The sequence below is a fragment of the Drosophila erecta genome, unplaced genomic scaffold (genome assembly GCF_003286155.1).
Source record: "Drosophila erecta strain 14021-0224.00,06,07 unplaced genomic scaffold, DereRS2 tig00000000-arrow-pilon, whole genome shotgun sequence".
Classification (NCBI taxonomy): Eukaryota; Metazoa; Arthropoda; class Insecta; order Diptera; family Drosophilidae; genus Drosophila; species Drosophila erecta.
This window is the reverse complement of record NW_020825194.1, coordinates 14,904,076-14,922,456: the sequence shown is the minus strand read 5'-3', so window position 1 is coordinate 14,922,456 and position 18,381 is coordinate 14,904,076. Positions and strand designations below refer to the sequence as shown.

General features: G+C 46.1%; 3 protein-coding genes across 3 annotated transcripts; 1 reads left to right on the top strand and 2 right to left on the bottom strand.

Moving 5' to 3' along the window:
- Nucleotides 1–777: 777 nt before the first annotated feature.
- LOC6553886 (adenosine kinase) lies at nt 778–2,298 on the bottom strand. The gene is made up of 2 exons (XM_001980423.3): nt 1,646–2,298; nt 778–1,548 (listed from the first exon to the last, which is right to left on the bottom strand). The coding sequence occupies exons 1-2, from the start codon at nt 2,151–2,153 to the stop codon at nt 863–865; spliced, it is 1,194 nt and encodes a 397-aa protein (XP_001980459.1). The 5' UTR covers nt 2,154–2,298; the 3' UTR covers nt 778–862.
- Nucleotides 2,299–4,638: 2,340 nt separating this feature from the next.
- LOC26526561 lies at nt 4,639–4,932 on the bottom strand. Its single transcript, XM_015155012.2, has one exon. The coding sequence runs from the start codon at nt 4,873–4,875 to the stop codon at nt 4,729–4,731; it is 147 nt and encodes a 48-aa protein (XP_015010498.1). The 5' UTR covers nt 4,876–4,932; the 3' UTR covers nt 4,639–4,728.
- A 376-nt stretch (nt 4,933–5,308) lies between these two features.
- On the top strand, nt 5,309–7,300 carry LOC6553887 (eukaryotic translation initiation factor 3 subunit D-2). The gene is made up of 2 exons (XM_001980424.3): nt 5,309–6,302; nt 6,367–7,300. Exons 1-2 carry the CDS (start codon nt 5,310–5,312, stop codon nt 7,027–7,029), a joined length of 1,656 nt encoding a protein of 551 aa, XP_001980460.1. The 5' UTR covers nt 5,309; the 3' UTR covers nt 7,030–7,300.
- The last annotated feature ends 11,081 nt before the right edge of the window (nt 7,301–18,381 follow it).

The following is an 18,381-nucleotide window of genomic DNA, read 5'->3' as shown; positions in this document are numbered from 1 at the left end:
GGACCAGATACATGATCTGCTTTTAATAACATAAGAACCAGAAATTGATCCTGATAAAATCCCAAAATGGCGGATATGTATCCAATTTTAAAAATACTATTTATTGCAACATGTAATTGTTATAAAAACCATGGCGTTTAACCTGTTTAGACAGATTTTGGGGCCCTAATCCACTGTCCTCTGGCACGTGCTCATGTCCAGCTGCCCCAGCTTCTCCTCCACGAGCGCGTTCTTTGCGTCTTCGCCTCTGAAATGGTAGCAATATTTTGTCAGGCCAAAGTCAACAGCCGGCAGGCAGCAGGCAGCAGGCAGCAGACGCCAGGACCCGAAAGACAAAGCTCCTCCCGGCGGGACGTGGAGGAAATTTACATTGGCGTTGCAAAGTATGCAACGCATATTTTTACATCACTTCTGTTTGCCTTTCTCCCAGAGCCACAGCTCGGCGGCAGGACCAACAGGGGGACTGGGGACTGGGAGAGCGTTTTATACATTTAAATGTATTTATTTTTCCCGGAGCCAAAGGCAGACCGAGTGCCGCAGGACTCTTGCCGGCTGGAATGTGCTCGAAAAAGGTGTGGGCCAAAGGAAGTGCCGGAGGATATGCGAACAGGCTGGGGCCTTAAATTATTATATTGATAGCTTATGGGTGGGAAAGGGCTAATCTGGTAATCAAGTTAACCATTTATTCGGCTTAACACATTTGTGTTTGGTGTTGGGGGGAGGGAGAGCTTAAAGTTTGCTGGCTATTACTAAAGAAAACATGCTGTCATGTCATATTAAAAACTTAAAATTTTATTTAAGGTCCTAAAGGAACTGATCACTTGATAAATTTAGCAAAAAACACAATCAGCATCGACCCCTTTCATATGCATTTCTCGCTAAACTTTGGCAGTTTATCGATCTGAACACCGACTACGTGCAGGACCTGCTGGGATGCGAATATGCCCGTTCGGATGCAGTAATCCAGGGGCATCCTTTGGACGTACATGGCCAGGAATCCGCCAACGAAGGCATCGCCACAACCATTGGTGTCGAAAATCTCGCCCTGTTTGACGGGTGGCACGGGGTATTCAAGAACGCGATCGTTTTCCTGGAAGACCAGAACTGGACACACCGCATCCGTGATCATTACTAGTCGTGGTCGTATATTTGCCTTGGGCATTTTCTGCAGCCGGGAGCCGATCTCAAAGATATTCTTCGTCTTCCAATCGTTGCAGTCGCTGAACGCAATGGCCTCCTCCTTATTGCAGATGATTATATCCACGTACTGATGGATATTGACAAGGGCTTCTTTTTGCATCTGCAGCACAAACACGGCGCTCAAGTTGAGGATCATAATGCGATTCGACTCGCTGCACATCCTTGCCACCCGCTCCACGGCAGGTGGGCAAACGGCCAGAAAGAAGCCCGTGAAGTAGAAGTACTCGGCACGGTCCAAGGCGCAGATGTTCTCCTCCTCGTCAATCCAGTCGTCGTTGAAGAGAGAGGCAGCCCCCAAGTTGGCCACTAAGGAGCGGTTTGGGCCGTTGATGATCACCGCACAAGAGCCTGAGTAATGAAAACGAATTTAATGTAGCTACTTTACTATACAAAGCCATTTATTACTCAAATGTATTTTTTGTTCTTTTACTAGATCGGTTCATACCTGTCGGCAGCTCGTCCTTCAGCTGATAAAGTGTTAGCAGGCCATCGGCCCTGGCCCTCTTTTCGATGCGGTCACCTAGCTTATCCTTGCCCACGGCCCCAACGAATACGGCTCGATATGGAGTCTGCACGATCCACTGAAAGATCCGCATCGAGTTTTGGCAGGCTCCGCCCGCCGAATAGATGACGTTCTCCATGTTCATCAATTCATCGAACAGGGCATCGTGCTTTTCATCAGCAATGATCGCTGCATTCGCTTCCAGGCCGTACTTCTCCAGGATAACATTATCTTCGACGGTGCAGGTGATGTCCAGCAGGGGATTGCCGAAACCCATCAGTATTCCCTCTGGTAGATCCATTCTTCGGGGCTCCTGACGATCGCAGAAACTCCTAAGGGAAGTTCGGAAAGCGACACCAGAATACAGCTGGAAAAACGGATGGATCGGAGTTCTCTGCAACGGAATTCTCTGGAATGATTTTATACTGAAGCTAAGCACCCTGCTGGACATTCCCAATATTAGACCCTCGCAGATTCTTGAGAGCTCCTACACCCGATGGATTGTAGTCCTATCTGCTGTTCATGCTGTTTAACTGAATCGTACTGTTTGCTTTGATTGATGTGACGAAACTTATGAGTGGAGGCGAACAGCTCGCCCCTCCGACGGAATTTATTTCCCTCAGTTGCTTAAAACGTTAATTACCTGCATAAATCAATCAGAACAATTAATATTGTTGTGGCCCAATTTAATGTGCTATTAATTACGTATCCATCTTGTCGATGGAAGTTTGTATAATTGCTCCGCAATTACGATGGGGCCTGCCTGTGCGGAGAAGGAGGTGGCTTTGGGGGATTTTATTTTCATTTCTCTGCCGGAGATGAATGAATTGAATGTAAGTGGGCTTGACAAGTAGGCGGATGGGGCGTGGCGGCGCGGTGCGGGTGCGGGTGCTGGGAATGAATGCAGCCACCCAGAACGTGAATGTCCTTCCGCCGCCAAAAAAACATCAGCAGCGGAGGAGCATTTGGAGGGTGGGGAATGAAAAACAATGGCATTCGCAGTGCTTTGCACAACTTGCCTGGCATAAATTTTAATTTTTATGCAACACAAAAGCTGCAGAAGCAGCCCGAGCTTCCGACGCGCGTTGGAGCCATACAAAATCAGAAATAATAAATTGAGCACCGATCAATGGATACCCTCGGCTAGGAAGTTTGGTACTTCGTTTAATTCTCCGCTTCGCTGGGGGAATCGTAATAATGTTTAACTTGAGTTAATCTTAAGTTAGTATTATACTGATTAACGTGTTGGCTCTTGAAAATGGACAGGGCTAGCGAGGGCTTTACCATGGGCCATTTGAGTTTTAATGCCAGTCTCTTCCAATGTCGGCCATAATATTGATTCAGCTAGGTAGTTTTCCAAAGAAGAGAGATATTCTCGTCCGACGCGACTCCCCATAGCCTTGCTAAATTGTTCCGTCTTGTTATCAATATTTGTCGCCATAAAAATGCAAAATACATCGACTCTGCGCATTAATTCCCAGTAATTTTGAAAATAAATTGTGCTGTGAAAATGTGTTTTTAATTTCGCTTTCAGTCGGATCGCGTGCACATAGTATAGCATACCCTTTCGGGCAGGATGAGGTGTGTGGCGATGGCGGGGGCGATGGCGAGTGGCAGTGGCGTCGTTTATCGCTCGCGAGCCCCGCAAAGTATGCAAGCGGTTTTTCACTTTGCTCCTCCCGTTGTTATTTTTGTTGGTTGCACTCGTGCTAGTTGTAGTTGTAGTTGTAGTTGTAGTTGTTGCTTTTGTTCGCTGGGTAAGTACTTACTTATGTGCCAGGGCATTATTCTTGGCTGTGTTGCTTTCGCCAAGCCGCTGCCGCTGCCGCTTTTTCCTACAAGACCAGCAGTGGCAGAAGAAAAGCTTCAGCGGCAGGAGCGATTGCAGATGAGATGAAGATGAGAGGGTAAGTCCGGAGGCCGGAATGGAGAGGAGAGCCGGATGGGGCGGTGGAAATCGCAGCGGTGACGTGGCAATGCAGCTGCATAATGTGGCATGCGGTTTGCATTAAAAATGATATTGCAACACGAGCCGCACATCTGCAGCTGTGTGCAGTTAGGCGCCGCCTGCAGTCACTGACAGCCGCATGGCAATTATAATCCACACACACACACACACACACACACTTACTCATTCGCACACTCATCCCCGGCTTATGGCTACACTGAGAGCAATTCAATGAAATTTGAATATAAGTATTATGCCCGTCAATATCAGTCAGTACATCCGCAGTTCCTATGCGTATCCATTTTAGCATTTTAGCCTTCATCGCCATATTCTCTCAGTGCACTAACAGAGAAGTGCGAGGGAATCTGGAGCCGGGCCATGTAAGCAGCAGCTGCCAGTGACACACACATCAACATGACACCCTGTCGCCTGACAACGCTTAGCTCAGGATCTGGGAGCTGGAATAGGGGGCGGCGGCACCGCAAAGCCACTACCACCCCGCCCGCCCCCATATCATTTTCCACACATCCAGGCACATTCACACGCTCGACATGTTGCTTTTTGGGGATGAGCCGGGGTGCAGGATGTCCGCTTCCTTTTTCGCCGCCTCGCACGTTGTTATCTAACAAGCTTTTTATGTGATTACCTTTTGCCTTCTGTTAGTTTTACTATAATTTGGCCTTTACGCTTAACGAGATTGTTGTAAGGTGCTTCCGGCCAAGAATAAGGAAACCGAACCGGAACGCAGGGAGGATTGAGGCAACTTGACCAGGTCCAGCACACAGGACACTCGTCCCATTGTAGTGCACTCCGCTGTTGTTCCTTTGCTCTCCTGATACTTAGGCCAGAACAATGCCGCCGGAGTTGGCGTCATATGAATGGAGTCATGTCGATATGAGCTTAGGTGCGTTGTCAAGTTATAATCCCGTCACAGTACCCCGGTCCGCGGTACCTGTACCATTTCCACAGCTCAACAAACATTTACTCGTGCGCTTTGTGAGTGTTTTTTTTAAAAAGATAATAAGAAATAGGAATTTGTCGGCTGGAAGAAGAGCCTCTGCGCCCATCCTGGATCAGCTCACCATGCGAAGGATGAGAATAATCGTGGCCAATGAGAACAGCACGACGTTGACGGAGACCCGATAAACGAATAGGCAATTACACATTTCTTCATTGTGGATGCTGTGGTGTTTAGTGGGGGGCAGGGCGTCCTCCTATGATTCATTCTCCAAGCGTCTTACTCGTCACTATGGGTAGCTTATATGTTTGTGGTGTGACTAGAAATTCAAATAAGCCTGAGCTCTTATTGAAAGGAAAACATAACTGTTTGGTAACTGTTTGGTATCAGATCATTTTTCTGTTGACAAGGTGTTAGTATCTTCGCGTTCCTCCCTAAAGACTTCAATCTGTTGGCTTTTAAAGAAATCTTTTAAGTTGGTTGTACCAATTCTTTAAAGCTTGCGATACGTGTGATGGAAACCGTCTTTTTCGTTATATAAAATTGTTCAAACGTAGCGCTTTGAAAATTTTCCAAGCTGTCAAATCGGCCAGACCCTTTGATTTTCGAAATCAGCTCAGTGTAATCTGTACCCCGACAAAAGCGGGTCTCATAAATGTAAATACTAGTTCTTGGCCATTTAAACATCTTTCGGCGTGAATATGTCCAACTACGCACCCTTCATCAAGCCATATGTGGAGTACAACGAGCATGGATGGGGTCCTTGTGAGGTGCCCGAACTGGATGTGCCCTACCAGCCGTTCTGCAAAGGTGATCGCCTGGGCAAAATCTGCGACTGGACCGTGTCCTTGCCCGAGAAGAAGTTCCCCAGTAAGTACGCCTCGACCTTTGGCAACAGCAGTCAGTACGCATACTTCTACGAGGACGACGACTCCACCTTCCATCTGGTGGATACCACCGGATCGAAGGCCTTTAAGCCCTATCAGCGGGGTCGCTATAGACCCAACGTGCGCAACAATGTAAGGGCCAGGGGTCGCACGGGGCGTGGCAGCCAGGCCGTAGGAGGTCCCGGAGGACCCGCGGCTGGTGGATCTACTGCCAATAGCACCAAGTATGGAAAGGGTCGCAACACACGCAATACCCAGAATGTTGGTCGCAGATTCGGCCGCAGTGCTCCCACCAGACTCCGCGAGAGCTCTGTGATGGTCCAATCGGATTGGGTGTCGATCGAGGAGATTGATTTTGCTCGCCTCCTCAAGCTGGCGCTTCCCAATATCAAAGAGGGCAAGGACATCGCCACCTGCGGATCGCTGGAGTATTACGATAAGTTGTACGATCGGGTTAACTTACGCAATGAAAAACCACTACTCAAGATGGATCGTGTTGTGCACACCGTGACTACCACGGATGATCCGGTTATTCGACGACTCTCGAAGACCATGGGCAATGTCTTCGCCACCGATGAGATCCTTGCCACTATAATGTGCTGCACTCGCTCCAATTACTCCTGGGATGTGGTGATCGAGAAATTGGGCACCAAGGTGTTCTTAGATAAACGAGATAATGATCAATTTGATTTGCTGACCGTCAACGAGACTTCGCTGGAACCTCCGATGGATGAGGAGGGTTCGATCAATTCGGCGCATAGCCTAGCCATGGAGGCCACTCTCATCAATCACAACTTTAGTCAGCAGGTAAGATAGCTTTATTTATTATTTATGTTGGATTTGTAACTAGTGCGTTATTGGTTTTAACGAGGTGCTTCGCATTGGCGACCAAGAGCCACGGTTCAAGTTTGAAGAGCCCAATCCGTTCGAGGAGCAGGGCGTGGATCTGGCCTCCATGGGCTATCGCTACCGTCAGTGGGATCTCGGCAACGAAGTGGTGCTGATTGCTCGCTGCAAGCACAATGGGGTTATCCAGGGTCCCAATGGGGAAATGCAGTTCCTCTCCATCAAGGCGCTGAATGAATGGGACTCCAAGGGGTCCAACAGTGTGGAGTGGCGCCAGAAGTTGGACACCCAGCGCGGTGCAGTGTTGGCCTCCGAGTTGCGCAACAATGCTTGTAAACTAGCTCGTTGGACCGTTGAGGCTGTGCTGGCTGGCTCCGATCAGCTGAAACTGGGCTATGTGTCCAGGGTGAATCCGCGGGACCACCTGCGCCACGTGATCCTGGGCACACAGCAATTCAAGCCGCAGGAATTCGCCACCCAAATCAACCTGAACATGGACAATGCCTGGGGAGTCTTGCGCTGCCTGATCGACATTGTGATGAAGCAGCCGGATGGAAAGTATCTGATCATGAAGGATCCCAACAAGTCGATGATCCGTCTGTACGATATTCCGGAAAACGCCTTCGACTCCGACTGCAATGATGATACGGAGTCCAGCGAAACCTTCGTCCACTCCAACGATAACTAACCCCACCACCAATTTATTTCACTAATAGTTCTCCGAGGGGGATATCTCAAGGGGATCCGTCGACAGGCGAGACAAGCCGACACATGCTGACAGATGCGCAGTGAACACAAATGCAATTTAAATTGAGTTTTTGACCAAACACAATATATGAACGAAGCCATCACTTGTCATGTCAGTGAACAACAGCCCGGGTGACCGGGTGCAGTCACAGTTATTTTGAGGATAACATGGCCACATCAATCACTGCGGTTCCAAGAAATACAAAATGAAACCCGGCTAAATAAATATGCATTGTGCTGAACATCCCCGCCATTACCGACTGACAATCACAATAATTGCGGGGGAGTGAGGGCTTCAAATGGGTGAAGGACTGTTTGGCTGTTTGGCTGTTTGGCTGGTTGGCTATTTGGCTGACAAACCTCAGGTTCAATAAATCACCGAATACGGCATCAATCAATGCAAATTCTGATGCTGCTGTGGTGCTGGGCGTGCGACAATTTAAGCAAAATGTTTTCGCATTCAAAAGCATTTAATTAAATTCATATATACTCGTATGCCCGAATTTCATATGCATCCTGCCTTTTATGTTATTTGGCAATTCAATTTGGGCAGTCAGTGAGCACAAAAGTGCAGAAATTATTCCCCAACGGAAATGCAAATCGCTCAACTAAATTACCAAAATGTTTTGCGCATTTTTGTTTTTGTTTCTCCGTCCGCCAATTTCTTTTTGTTCAGCGCCAAATTGAATTTAGACCTATTCAATTTGCATGGATAGGCATGCACTCCCATTTCTCGCCAACAAGATGAGCAAACGATGATGCCTGGGTGTGAAATAAGTGTGTGAAAATATTTAGGGAATTTACGCAAATGAAAATTGAAACCGATTAATTTTAATTCCCTGCCTGCGGCTAATTTGATTGATAAAGTCTGGTCCATTATGTAGCAGTGCACAGACTAACAATGCAGCACGTATCAAGTATACGCACAGTTGGACGGCGAGGCCCTTGATCTTGTCAGTAAGCAGCAGTGAAACACCAAAGTGTTATTCAATTAAAACATTTTGTTTGCTAAATCAACATGTGTGCCTGTGTGTGCCGTGTGTGCCTTTGGCTGCCTGCAGGACCAACTTACGGAATGACTATTGCGGAATGGTTTTTTAAAGCGTTCGCCGCAGAAAGTTTGCTCCGGCTGGTTAGCTGCTCGAGTGGCTTCAGCTGCCATGTACCACCAACTACGGACTACCGACTACCGACTACCAACTGGCAGCTACCAGCTTTAGCTTAGCTGTAGCTATAGCTGTAGCTTTAGCTTCGGCTTCGGCTTCTGGCCGGGAGTGGCGTGGCATTTCAAGGTCTGCGCTTGGCTAACCACGCCGTTGAAAGGCGTTTAACAAACTGGCAGGCCGGGTTGGCTAGGGCACTTGCCAGCGGCAACAACTCCGAGCCCAACTCAAGTGGGGCCTTAACGCAAAACTTTGTACATTTTCTCGCATATGCAGGGCTGCGGGCCATTCCGGGGAACGGAGCACACAGGCTGTGGGTTAAAAAGTAGAGGGTAGAGGGCAGAAGGTTGAGGGTAGAGGGTAGAGGATAGAGGGCTGAGGTATGGGCTTAGATGGCCAAGGCATTTGCATATGCAACCACAAACACCGCCCGAGTGAAAAGTTAAGCGTTGAATGAGGGCGACAAATTGCAAATTAAACTCTTTTGCATTTTCCCCAGCATCACATCACATGAGGAATAGTTGTAAATAAAACTGCCACACCCGCGTCAACTTTTTCAGCTCCTGCGACCTCCAACTAAATTCAATTTCATTTCAATTTGCCTCTCTCGTTTTTTTCGCTGAAATGGGCTAGCTGGAGCCTGGGAAGCCGTCTGAGCCGCATTAGGGAACCAAATGCGACTTTAAGTTGCCACCAAAGCATTTGGCCCCGAGGCCCTCTAGCCGTTTAAGCAACGGATTTGCCATCTTTGGACTTTAGTTGGGTTCAGCAGGATCAGTGCTAAGGGGGCTAAGGGGGCTAAGGGGGCTAAGGGGGCAAAGGGGCTCCGGGTGCAAGGGTCACGCATTTCGGGGGACGGACTGAAGAGTTTAGGAATGTTTGTAAGCCAAAAGTTTTGTGTTCTTTTGGCCAGCTCGGATTTCGCCTCTGCCTTTTGGCGTATTTAATTTGCCGACTTGTGCCAGTTTTTCTTTTCTTTGCGCCAGATTCTGTCAATTTTGTGACATTTGCTTTGGGCTCCATTCACCGTTAACTTTTCAAATGCAGCTCATTTAAATATCATTTGTCTGGCTAAAAGTTTGCCACGAGGAGTCAGTTAATCGAGGATAAAGCTTACGGCCATAAATATAGGTAAATATTGGGTTGAAGTCAGAAAACAGAGACCCAAAGCCATCAAATAGATCTTAAAATCGCTGTTCCATTAACGACATAAATATGCACCACACGCACCTGATAGCCCTGCCCTTCTTTTCCAAAAGAGAATTTGTGAAACTTTCTCACTCAAGGTACCCCCATTTAAATTACCCGTTCTGTCGACTAAACAGAGACGAGTGGACACTGTTGTTAGCCACAAAATGAGAAATGTTATCAATGCCGGCAACACCTCCAAAACAACTGAAGCAAGAAAAAGCAGCGAAAACAAATTTCAGCGTCACCCAACAAATCTGCAACAATAGTGATAATTTTTTCCACTTCTCCAGCTCGTTTTGTAACGCAAAACTTTGTGCAAACATTTTGGCAAAGTTATTCTTTTTCCCCCGCGTTTTGAGCTAAAACTTTTTTGGTGGCGAGCACGAGAATAATGTCTAAAATTATGTTGGTGCAATGAGGGGTAACTGGAGCACGGGAACATTCACATAACTCGATGAAATGAATTGGTTGCAGTTGCAGTCCCAGCTGCGAGTTAACTGACAATCCGCCCAATGATTGCATATAAAAAGTTCTCAGATGCCGCAAAATTATCGCCCCAGCCGGTCCAGGCCGGAAATCATTTTCCTCTTCCGGCCGGGCAAGGTTCAATTCCCGGTTCTCATCCCAGCAAAAGGAAAAAAAAGGGGAATATTTTTCACGTCTCACTTGGCTCCTTAGCTCCTCAGCTCCTGACCGACTGCGCCAGTGGAGCAACTTCTGTTTTACACATTTCTAATTCGTTTCCTGCCTGCCAACGAATAGCTGGCAAAAGTCTGTCTGCTGAAAGTCTGCCTGGATAGGGTCACAAATCTGCACTGAAATTCATTGAATACTTGTCAAAAATATCCCAGTAGCCAACGTAATTGGATTCTTTGTTGCCGCTGTCACCCAAGTTGGGCACATGTGCACTTTTGCACTCCTGAATATATTTCAGCAGATTACGAACTCGAACGACTCGCATATATGCATCTTACCTTGTATTCTGATTTAATAGTGGCCTATGAATCACTGAATAATTTAAAGCTCTGTTGGTATGTCCCAGTACCTGGTCCTCGATATCAAAAATATATTCATTGCAGGATGGTTGCTTACATTCTTTAGGGATTTCGGCTATAATATAACCCTTATATTGAATGCCCCAATAAACCCCTGTTGCAGTGAAAAGATCAAAAGCCACATGCGATCTTCAACGTGATTATTTCAGACAGCTCTCACTTTAAATGGTAAATTCGAGAGGAAACAGTGATGTGGCTTAACTTTCGCACCGGAAAGTGGGGCCCAAAGTAAATCAACAAGTTGGATAAACTTGGCTGTCAGACACCGATGGAATATTTTAAGCACGACGAGCTCTTAACTGCTTTAAGTTTTCAACATAAATATCAAGTATACGCACCGGATACCCACATACCCACACGCACGCACACGGCATAAGAATAAGGTGAATGCGAAACCCAAATCCAGCTGCCGAGGGAAAAAACATAAGAATGAAAGCAAACGAAACAGACAACAAAGTTGGTTTACTTTTGGGTTCGTTTCAGTTCTTTTGTACGTTTCGCCACAAGCATGAAAATCGATTACCTGTTCCAAATGGAAAATATTCTTATATACATACATTTATCTTTGAGTGGGTAAGCTGATTGTCTAACTCCCCCGCCGGCCCGATGGCCCGATGGCCCGTTGGCCCGCAGCTCGTCAGACTTTGCATAAACGAATCGTAAACACAGCAAATGGGAGGTGGGCGGTGGGCGGTGGGCGGCACTGAAATTATGCCAAATGCGTTTTCCAGTTTCTAATTTCGGCATCGATCCTCGATTGCGGACGAGGGAGTCGTCCTGTTCTCGGACACCAGCACACGTCGAGTGGCAATTTGCAATGAATTTGCTCAATTGCACCAGCTTGTGATTCTGCTCTTCGTCCTGGCTCTGGCGCTCGTCCTGGTCCTGCTGATGGTGCAACAAGAGGAGCTCCTTGTGTCCATTTGCTTGCCTGCTTTGTTTTTATTTTATTTGCAACAAATTGGGTTTTATCATCTGCCCAATGTCCATGTTGAGGGACAGATGATGCAGCGCCGATGACAACCATGTCCTTCTGTGCGAGCTGCCCAAGTTTCGCACAAAATTAAATTCCGTTCCGACCCTCCAGTAAGCCGGCATTGTTGGATGGGCATCATCGAATTTTTCATCACTCACCACCCTGCCAATGTCCAAACAAAAAATAAGAAGGGAAACTGGGAGGTGAAGTCCTGGCCCTCTTTCTTGGCCCTTGGCTCAGTTGCACATACTCAATCACAATCTGAGTGCGGTGGCAAGTGGCAAGAAAAGATCAAGTGCCACACTTGTTGGCGTCGCAAAAAGGAGACTGATTATTCGGATGGTTCCAGCAGGAAGCCAAACGTTATCGAACCAAAATTTTCTACCCTTAAAATGTAAACAGCCCTTTAATGGTCAAATCGTATTTAATCTGTTGAAAGACGAACAAGTTTTGACCACGAATTTATGCACGGGATTTATTATCCAATCCCATTAAATGGCTTTCTTTTTTAAATTTAAAATGAACAATAATTTAATTATCATTAGTAAAGTTATTTATGTATGATATTTTTTTTGCACACAAGATTAACGAAGCATTAAGTCTAAAACATATGAAAAAATTTAACATTTTATTAATTGCATCAAATAAGATACTTTAAAACGGATTTATGCATATAGGAAAATATGAAAATACATTTTAATAAATTATATACGATAAAGTAGTTAGCTTTATTAAATTCACAACAATAAAAGAGCACATAGATAATGATCTTTGAAGACTCGCAAATACAGTAATAAATAACCACCTTTAGTTACAGATAATCAAATAATTTAAACATGCAGGAAGGAACAACAGAACTATAAAATATTATAACAAAGGGAAGGAACAAACTTATTGACCGCTGTAAAGTTTTCCATGGGTCGCTGTATCTGCTCCTTTTGGCCATAAAATATATCTCATTTGCTGACTGCCATCTTACTAATATATCATATTTAATGTGTCTGACTTTCACGTTGTTTGTTCGTTGTGGTTTTTTGGATGCTGCATTTTAGTTTCTTTTTCTGCTATAGGTTTTTTGGTACTTGGTCCTTTATGCGCCACTTACTTCCGCACTTTAATGTCTCTCCATAAACTCTCCTTTACGACGCTTCCCTGCACCCAAAAACAAAATGTTTTTCGTGTCTGTGACTCCAATTTCTTTTTTTTGTTGGCTGTCCGTTAATAGCCTGCTCCCATTGCAGGATGTGTGTATCGGTGTCGAGTGCGGTAGGCCTTTAATGAGCTGATTTGAGTTAAATTTTATGTGGTTAAGCGCATTACGAGTGGGCAAACTCATTTCAAGAGTCCACCACGAATGAGGTCAACTCCCACACCCGCATCCCATTTCGCCAGGTTTTCCCAGCAGCTCGCGTGTTCGCCACTTGACACACATTCACATCAAGATGTTCTACTCCCACCATTTGGTCGAACAGGAAAAAATTATCAACGTTTTCTGCTAATCAGTGGCAGAGATTTCATTCCTCCCTCCCTCGGCGAGTTTCTTGTCACCAGATCTTAACATGGCATTCGCCTAATTTGAATTTAAATACCTTTCCGAACAATGGCAGCTGGAAAAAAGTGCATAAATCTGCCACACACAAGCTGTAGGTCAAAACAGGACGAAGGAGACAATCATGCGAAAATGGGCGAACAACAAAACTGCTACTGGTCCTTGAGGGAGGTCCTGTGCGGCGCCTATCACCTGGTGGCCCTCTAAATAAGAAATTATTATGAGCTGGCAGCGGTTGTCCTCGCAGCAGTCCTTGCAGTAATCACACACACATACACGTTTCTACCCCTCCCCCCTTCCGCCCACGCAGCATGTATAGCCTCAGTCCTGTTTAACTTCCGCCGAAATTCACTCACACAAACATGGATGAACAGGAAACGCGCACACGCACACGCACACTCACATCCAAGCGCACATCATGTTGGTCAACTTTCATAAACAGCCAAAACACGAGTCGCGTCTTCCTGGGAATAGACTGGTAAATTACTGTGCAGTTATCAAAGGAAGATTTTGGGAGCCCATTAGCACAACAACTGCAGTATGACAATGCTTAAAAATAAATTATATTGTACCATCCAGGTTCTGGTTAGTGTTAAATCGATGTATACTGCCTATACTTCTATATACCAATACCATTGCTGAGTTCTTATTAATTTGGCGCCGATGAATCCGCTACGCCCCTGCATACCCTGGAAATCACTCACCCCTCGGAAAAACTTTAGCGTGCCAAAACACGAAAAGGGAAGTTGACCGCTAGCTCCATATGGCCGCCTGTCTGTCTGTGTGAGCCGGCCACGCCTCCTTTGGCCCCCTGTTTGTGTTATTTAATGTATCCTGGATTTATTGTGCTGTTTCCTTGTAGCCTGCTGCCGTGCATTAAATGTACATAAACTTTTTGCCCAGGCCTGTTTTTCTATACCTACATGTGCATGTTGTATACGTATACGTACATGTATTTTATTTTTTTCGAAGTCGCTGCCTCCGCTGGTTGGTTGCTGCAACATGTCAGGGTCTGAGTTTGGCTTCCGCTTGGTCTTGAAACCTGCTACAAAAACGAGGAGAAGAAAATGTGCACATGTGCATATCCTCTGGCTGCATTTTTGCAATTTACAGCAGGAAAAAGACGTCGCCCATCGCTGACATTATTATGCGGCGACGACGAGCAGCGGCGACTTTTGCCCTTTGGCCATCGTGTCGCATGCGTTTCCGGAAAATGCATCCCCTTGGCCCGCAGCCTCCAGCCCCCAGCCCCCAGCCCCCAGCCCACCGTCATCTGCAGTATTCCGCCTGCAGCTACCTAGAAGTGACACAAAGAGCCTTAAACTTTCCGCCCCATACTCCGCCCCATAGCAATGCCAAGCCATTCTCCACCCACCGAGTGCATCTGTGTCTGATTGTGTTTTGTAATACAAAACTTTTTACACAACCGAACAATACAATGCAAACAGAGGGGGTCAGGGGTCAGGGTTCAGGGGTCAGGAAGACAGATCGGGCCATGGCAACTGTTGTGTCATACGGGGCGGCTGATTGCTCGTGTTCCCCAGCACTCATGTTTCGCATTTACAAAGTAATAAACAAGCGGGAAAAGCCATTGAAAGGCGTGTTTTCGCCGCCAGTTTATGAAATCAATTTCCATTTCGATTTCAAAAAGGGTAGCCGGTTCATTTGGATTGCTGAATATGTGGAAATCAATGCGCGCCATTCGAGTACTTTATCGAAAAGTGGAGTGGAATGGTGCGGTGTGGAACGTATGCTGGAGCGAAATAGCTCGGCGAATCATTCTATCCCATAAGCGGCCACATTACACGCTGCATTGAGGGGCGGCTAAATGACCGCAATGAAACACACACCTCTGCCCACCCGCAAGGGGTTGCAAGTACAGCCAAGTACATCCAAGCACACCCAAGCACACCCAAGCACACCCAAGCACACCCATTACGCCCCTTTTCGCCGCCCTCCATGCTCGGCTTGGCAACATTCAGAGCAATTTGTGTGTGCGAGCAAGTGTGTGCGATCCGAAGTCTGCAGGAAAGCAAAGTTTACTTTCGCTTTAAGTAGTCAGCCAGCTGAGAAGTGGGAGTGGCAGGGCGGGGGATTTCAGGGGGCAGCTGGGAGGCAGCATGCCACGGCATCCCGACAAAGGCATCCCAAATGCACACACAGTTGGATGCCTGTGTGCAAGTCCAGCCCACCCACATTCCGAGCCGGGCACATTGGTTCCGGGTCAGGCAAATCAAAGAAGTAATCTTAACAAAACAAGTTAAAAAATGAGAGTTCTGCTTCAGGAGCAAGCGTGACTGGGATAAAAATGTTTACTAAAAGGGCAACAGAATCTTAGCTGGGAAGTACTGGAAATAGTTAGTATACTTTTTCGCATATAACGACACTCACATAGTTAATCATTTTAAAAAATGCCGTGCAACATGGCCCAGCTGCCACTGTGCCCCCACCGGATACAGTTCGCTTGATGGGCACTTCAACTGTTTGCATTATGAGGCACGGAACTTCCCGTCCGGCATTGGCATTGGCATCGGCATCGGCAGCAGGAATCGGGAGCGGCATCAGCCGCAGACGGGCGGCCCCAGCAGTGGCTCGATCATCAGTTGGCCCCCGGGCAAATACAAGCAAATTGAGCTGGTCGCCTCGCCTCGCCTCGCACCACCCACTTACCCACTTGTCAGCACCACCCACCGCGCACCGCCCACCGCCCACCGAGCCATCAGCCTTCAGCCGAAAGCCCGACTTTTCCGACCAGCCCGCTGCCGCTTTGTGTGTGCAACTGTCAATACTGGCAATGAGTGAAATGGAATTTGTCTTGCTTGCTGGTGACGGCTTCGAGTGGTGCTCGGCAATTTGTTGCATTCGACCTGCGACCCCGACCCCGACCCCATCCCCACCACCCCCCACCCAGCCATCAATTGTTGCCTTCTCTGGCGCTGGTAATAGTTTCGAATCACTTTCGAATCCACTAAAAATCCCCTTTCTCTACCCAAACTACCGACAATCCTCCCATGGAGTTGAACAAGAATCTAGAGAAGTATTTACCTTCTACCAACATCAAACAGATATGCATTATCATGAAATGTATTGGTGCAATGCAACGTCAAACCCATGACGTTTAGGTACCTCTTAAAACTGATCTAAAAATCATTTCCAATTTTTGCATCATCGGAACTTTACTGATTCAGCTCCTGTAATTAAATGCTGCTAATTATCCGGTGCATATTTATATCTGCCCCTTTTACGAATTTTCCACTTTGTGTTGTGGCTATAGTTTTGCGGTTTTTGGCCAAACTATGTTTGAAGCCCTATTATGCTGAATAAATAAATTCAACCCTTTTTCGGCTTGCTGAGTGTGAGTAATTAAGTTTATTTTGTTGAAACGCGCGCACATGTAATTCTGGATGAATTTTAATTAAGCAGTTTGATTAGTTTGGCTGGGAATGCAGAGTGGTTGGGCATAAGCCCCATCAAAGTGATGAATAATTTGTCGAGAAACCAAATCGCAACGAGATATCATTTTCCTGGTCCTGGGCTCTGCAGAAGCGTTCCACTTTTCCTGCAATTTATGCAGCGTTATTGAAAACATCATATCGCCTCTGGACCCCCATTTGTCCGGCTGGGAATCCCGCCGGAACTTGACATTGATGCGCATATCAAATCAGAGAAGTGTAAACAAAGAGCCGAAATGCACGACTTTTCGTCAATTCATTTGCATTTATTACCGCTTCAGTTTTCCGAAAGAGAGAGGACGACCAATGCGTGTGTGTGGGAAAAGGTAGAAAAAAGACAGTCGCAGACCAAACCGGAATCGCACGCTGAATTATTCATATTTTTGCAACGAGCAAACTTTTGTGGGGCGGCGAAAGGATCCAGTGGGGCTTTTTCGGGGGGCTTGGAAAATCAGCTTAGCAAATGAAAAATCGAAATTGGGCAAAAGGAAGCAAGCAGGCTGGCAGAAAAGCAAAAGTTGCACTCATTTGTAACAATTTATTTGATTTCGAGCATAGAAATTTCCTCAGCCGGCTTCCCATTTGTTGGCCTTTTTGCCTTCTCCCATGATGGTGCGCAATGCAAAAGCGTTTTTTATTCAATTTTCTGCTCACGTAATATTGACAAATTATTAGCGGGGATTTTTGATGGTAGTGTGGGTCACACAGGGCGGCTCGAAAACAGATGGTGAACCGATGGGAAAATTTTTTATTGTTTCCTCGAACGAAAGGTGCAGCTGGCAGAGGATTTTCCATTTTCCAGGGGCCAGAATGACTTTGTTTTGCATTTTTTATTGGGATCCGAGAAATAACAAAACGATAGGCATTTTTAAATTGATTATGCCTCTGTAGCCACAGCCCCGCTAAATGAGATTTGGCTGCCCTCTCATCGATGCGATATCGCAGCCCCAAGCAAACAAATTGTTGCACAAATATTTGCTATTAATTTCCATAGGCAACGTTTGTGCCCTCAAATGAGCACGAAAAACCCCTGAAGGTTAGTCGAGTATTACCGCGTGCCACGCCCTATCGTGAAATGCCAATGAAATTTCAATGTATTAATTGACATAAATTAAGCATGGCTATCACAGTTTAGCCAGGCCATTTGACAAGTTGCCACCTTAGGGCCTTTTATTGCACTGGAAGGCAGCGAACTCGTTAAAATTACTCCTTCAATCCGTTCAAAATGACTAACAGAGAGAATAACAGCATCCTTACAGCGAGCGAGAGCATCCGAGTAAGGAGCAGCGCCTGCGTTCTGATTTCTCTCAGCCGAAGGACCTCTTGCTCTTTATGATTTATGAAATTCCTGGCTGCTCTCTTTGTAGGTCCTTGATGGTGGGGAGCGGTGGCTGCAATCGTATCTGATATTGGCCTGTTGACATATATTTTCTAATTGGCATTTCCGCTGCGTTTCAGGCAGCCTTTATCTTCAAATAGCTCCCTGATCCGTTTTACCTCGTCGGCACTAGAGCGAAGTTTCAATGATGAGCGGTTGTTTAAATGGTAGAAATATTGCATTTTCGGTGGTAGTAAACGAAAACAAATAAAAGGTGTACTGAATAAAGTGAACATATTTTAATTAGACCTCAAAAATTATTTAAACGTATTAAGATACAGACATTTAATAACACAAGGGTAGTTTTTAAATCTCTTTTATTCAAATATATGCTCTTTTGGCTTTGTATAAAAACTCATGTTATTTCTGATCTACAATCAACCATATTTGCATGCTTTATGACTTATCAATAACTTTTAAAATACCGAATAGGGCCCAAATGAATTCTTTACATGTTTGCGTGATAGCTTAATTTGAAACGAACTCCCAAAGGGGCGCACAATTAGTTGCCTGAGTTTCCGCAATAAAG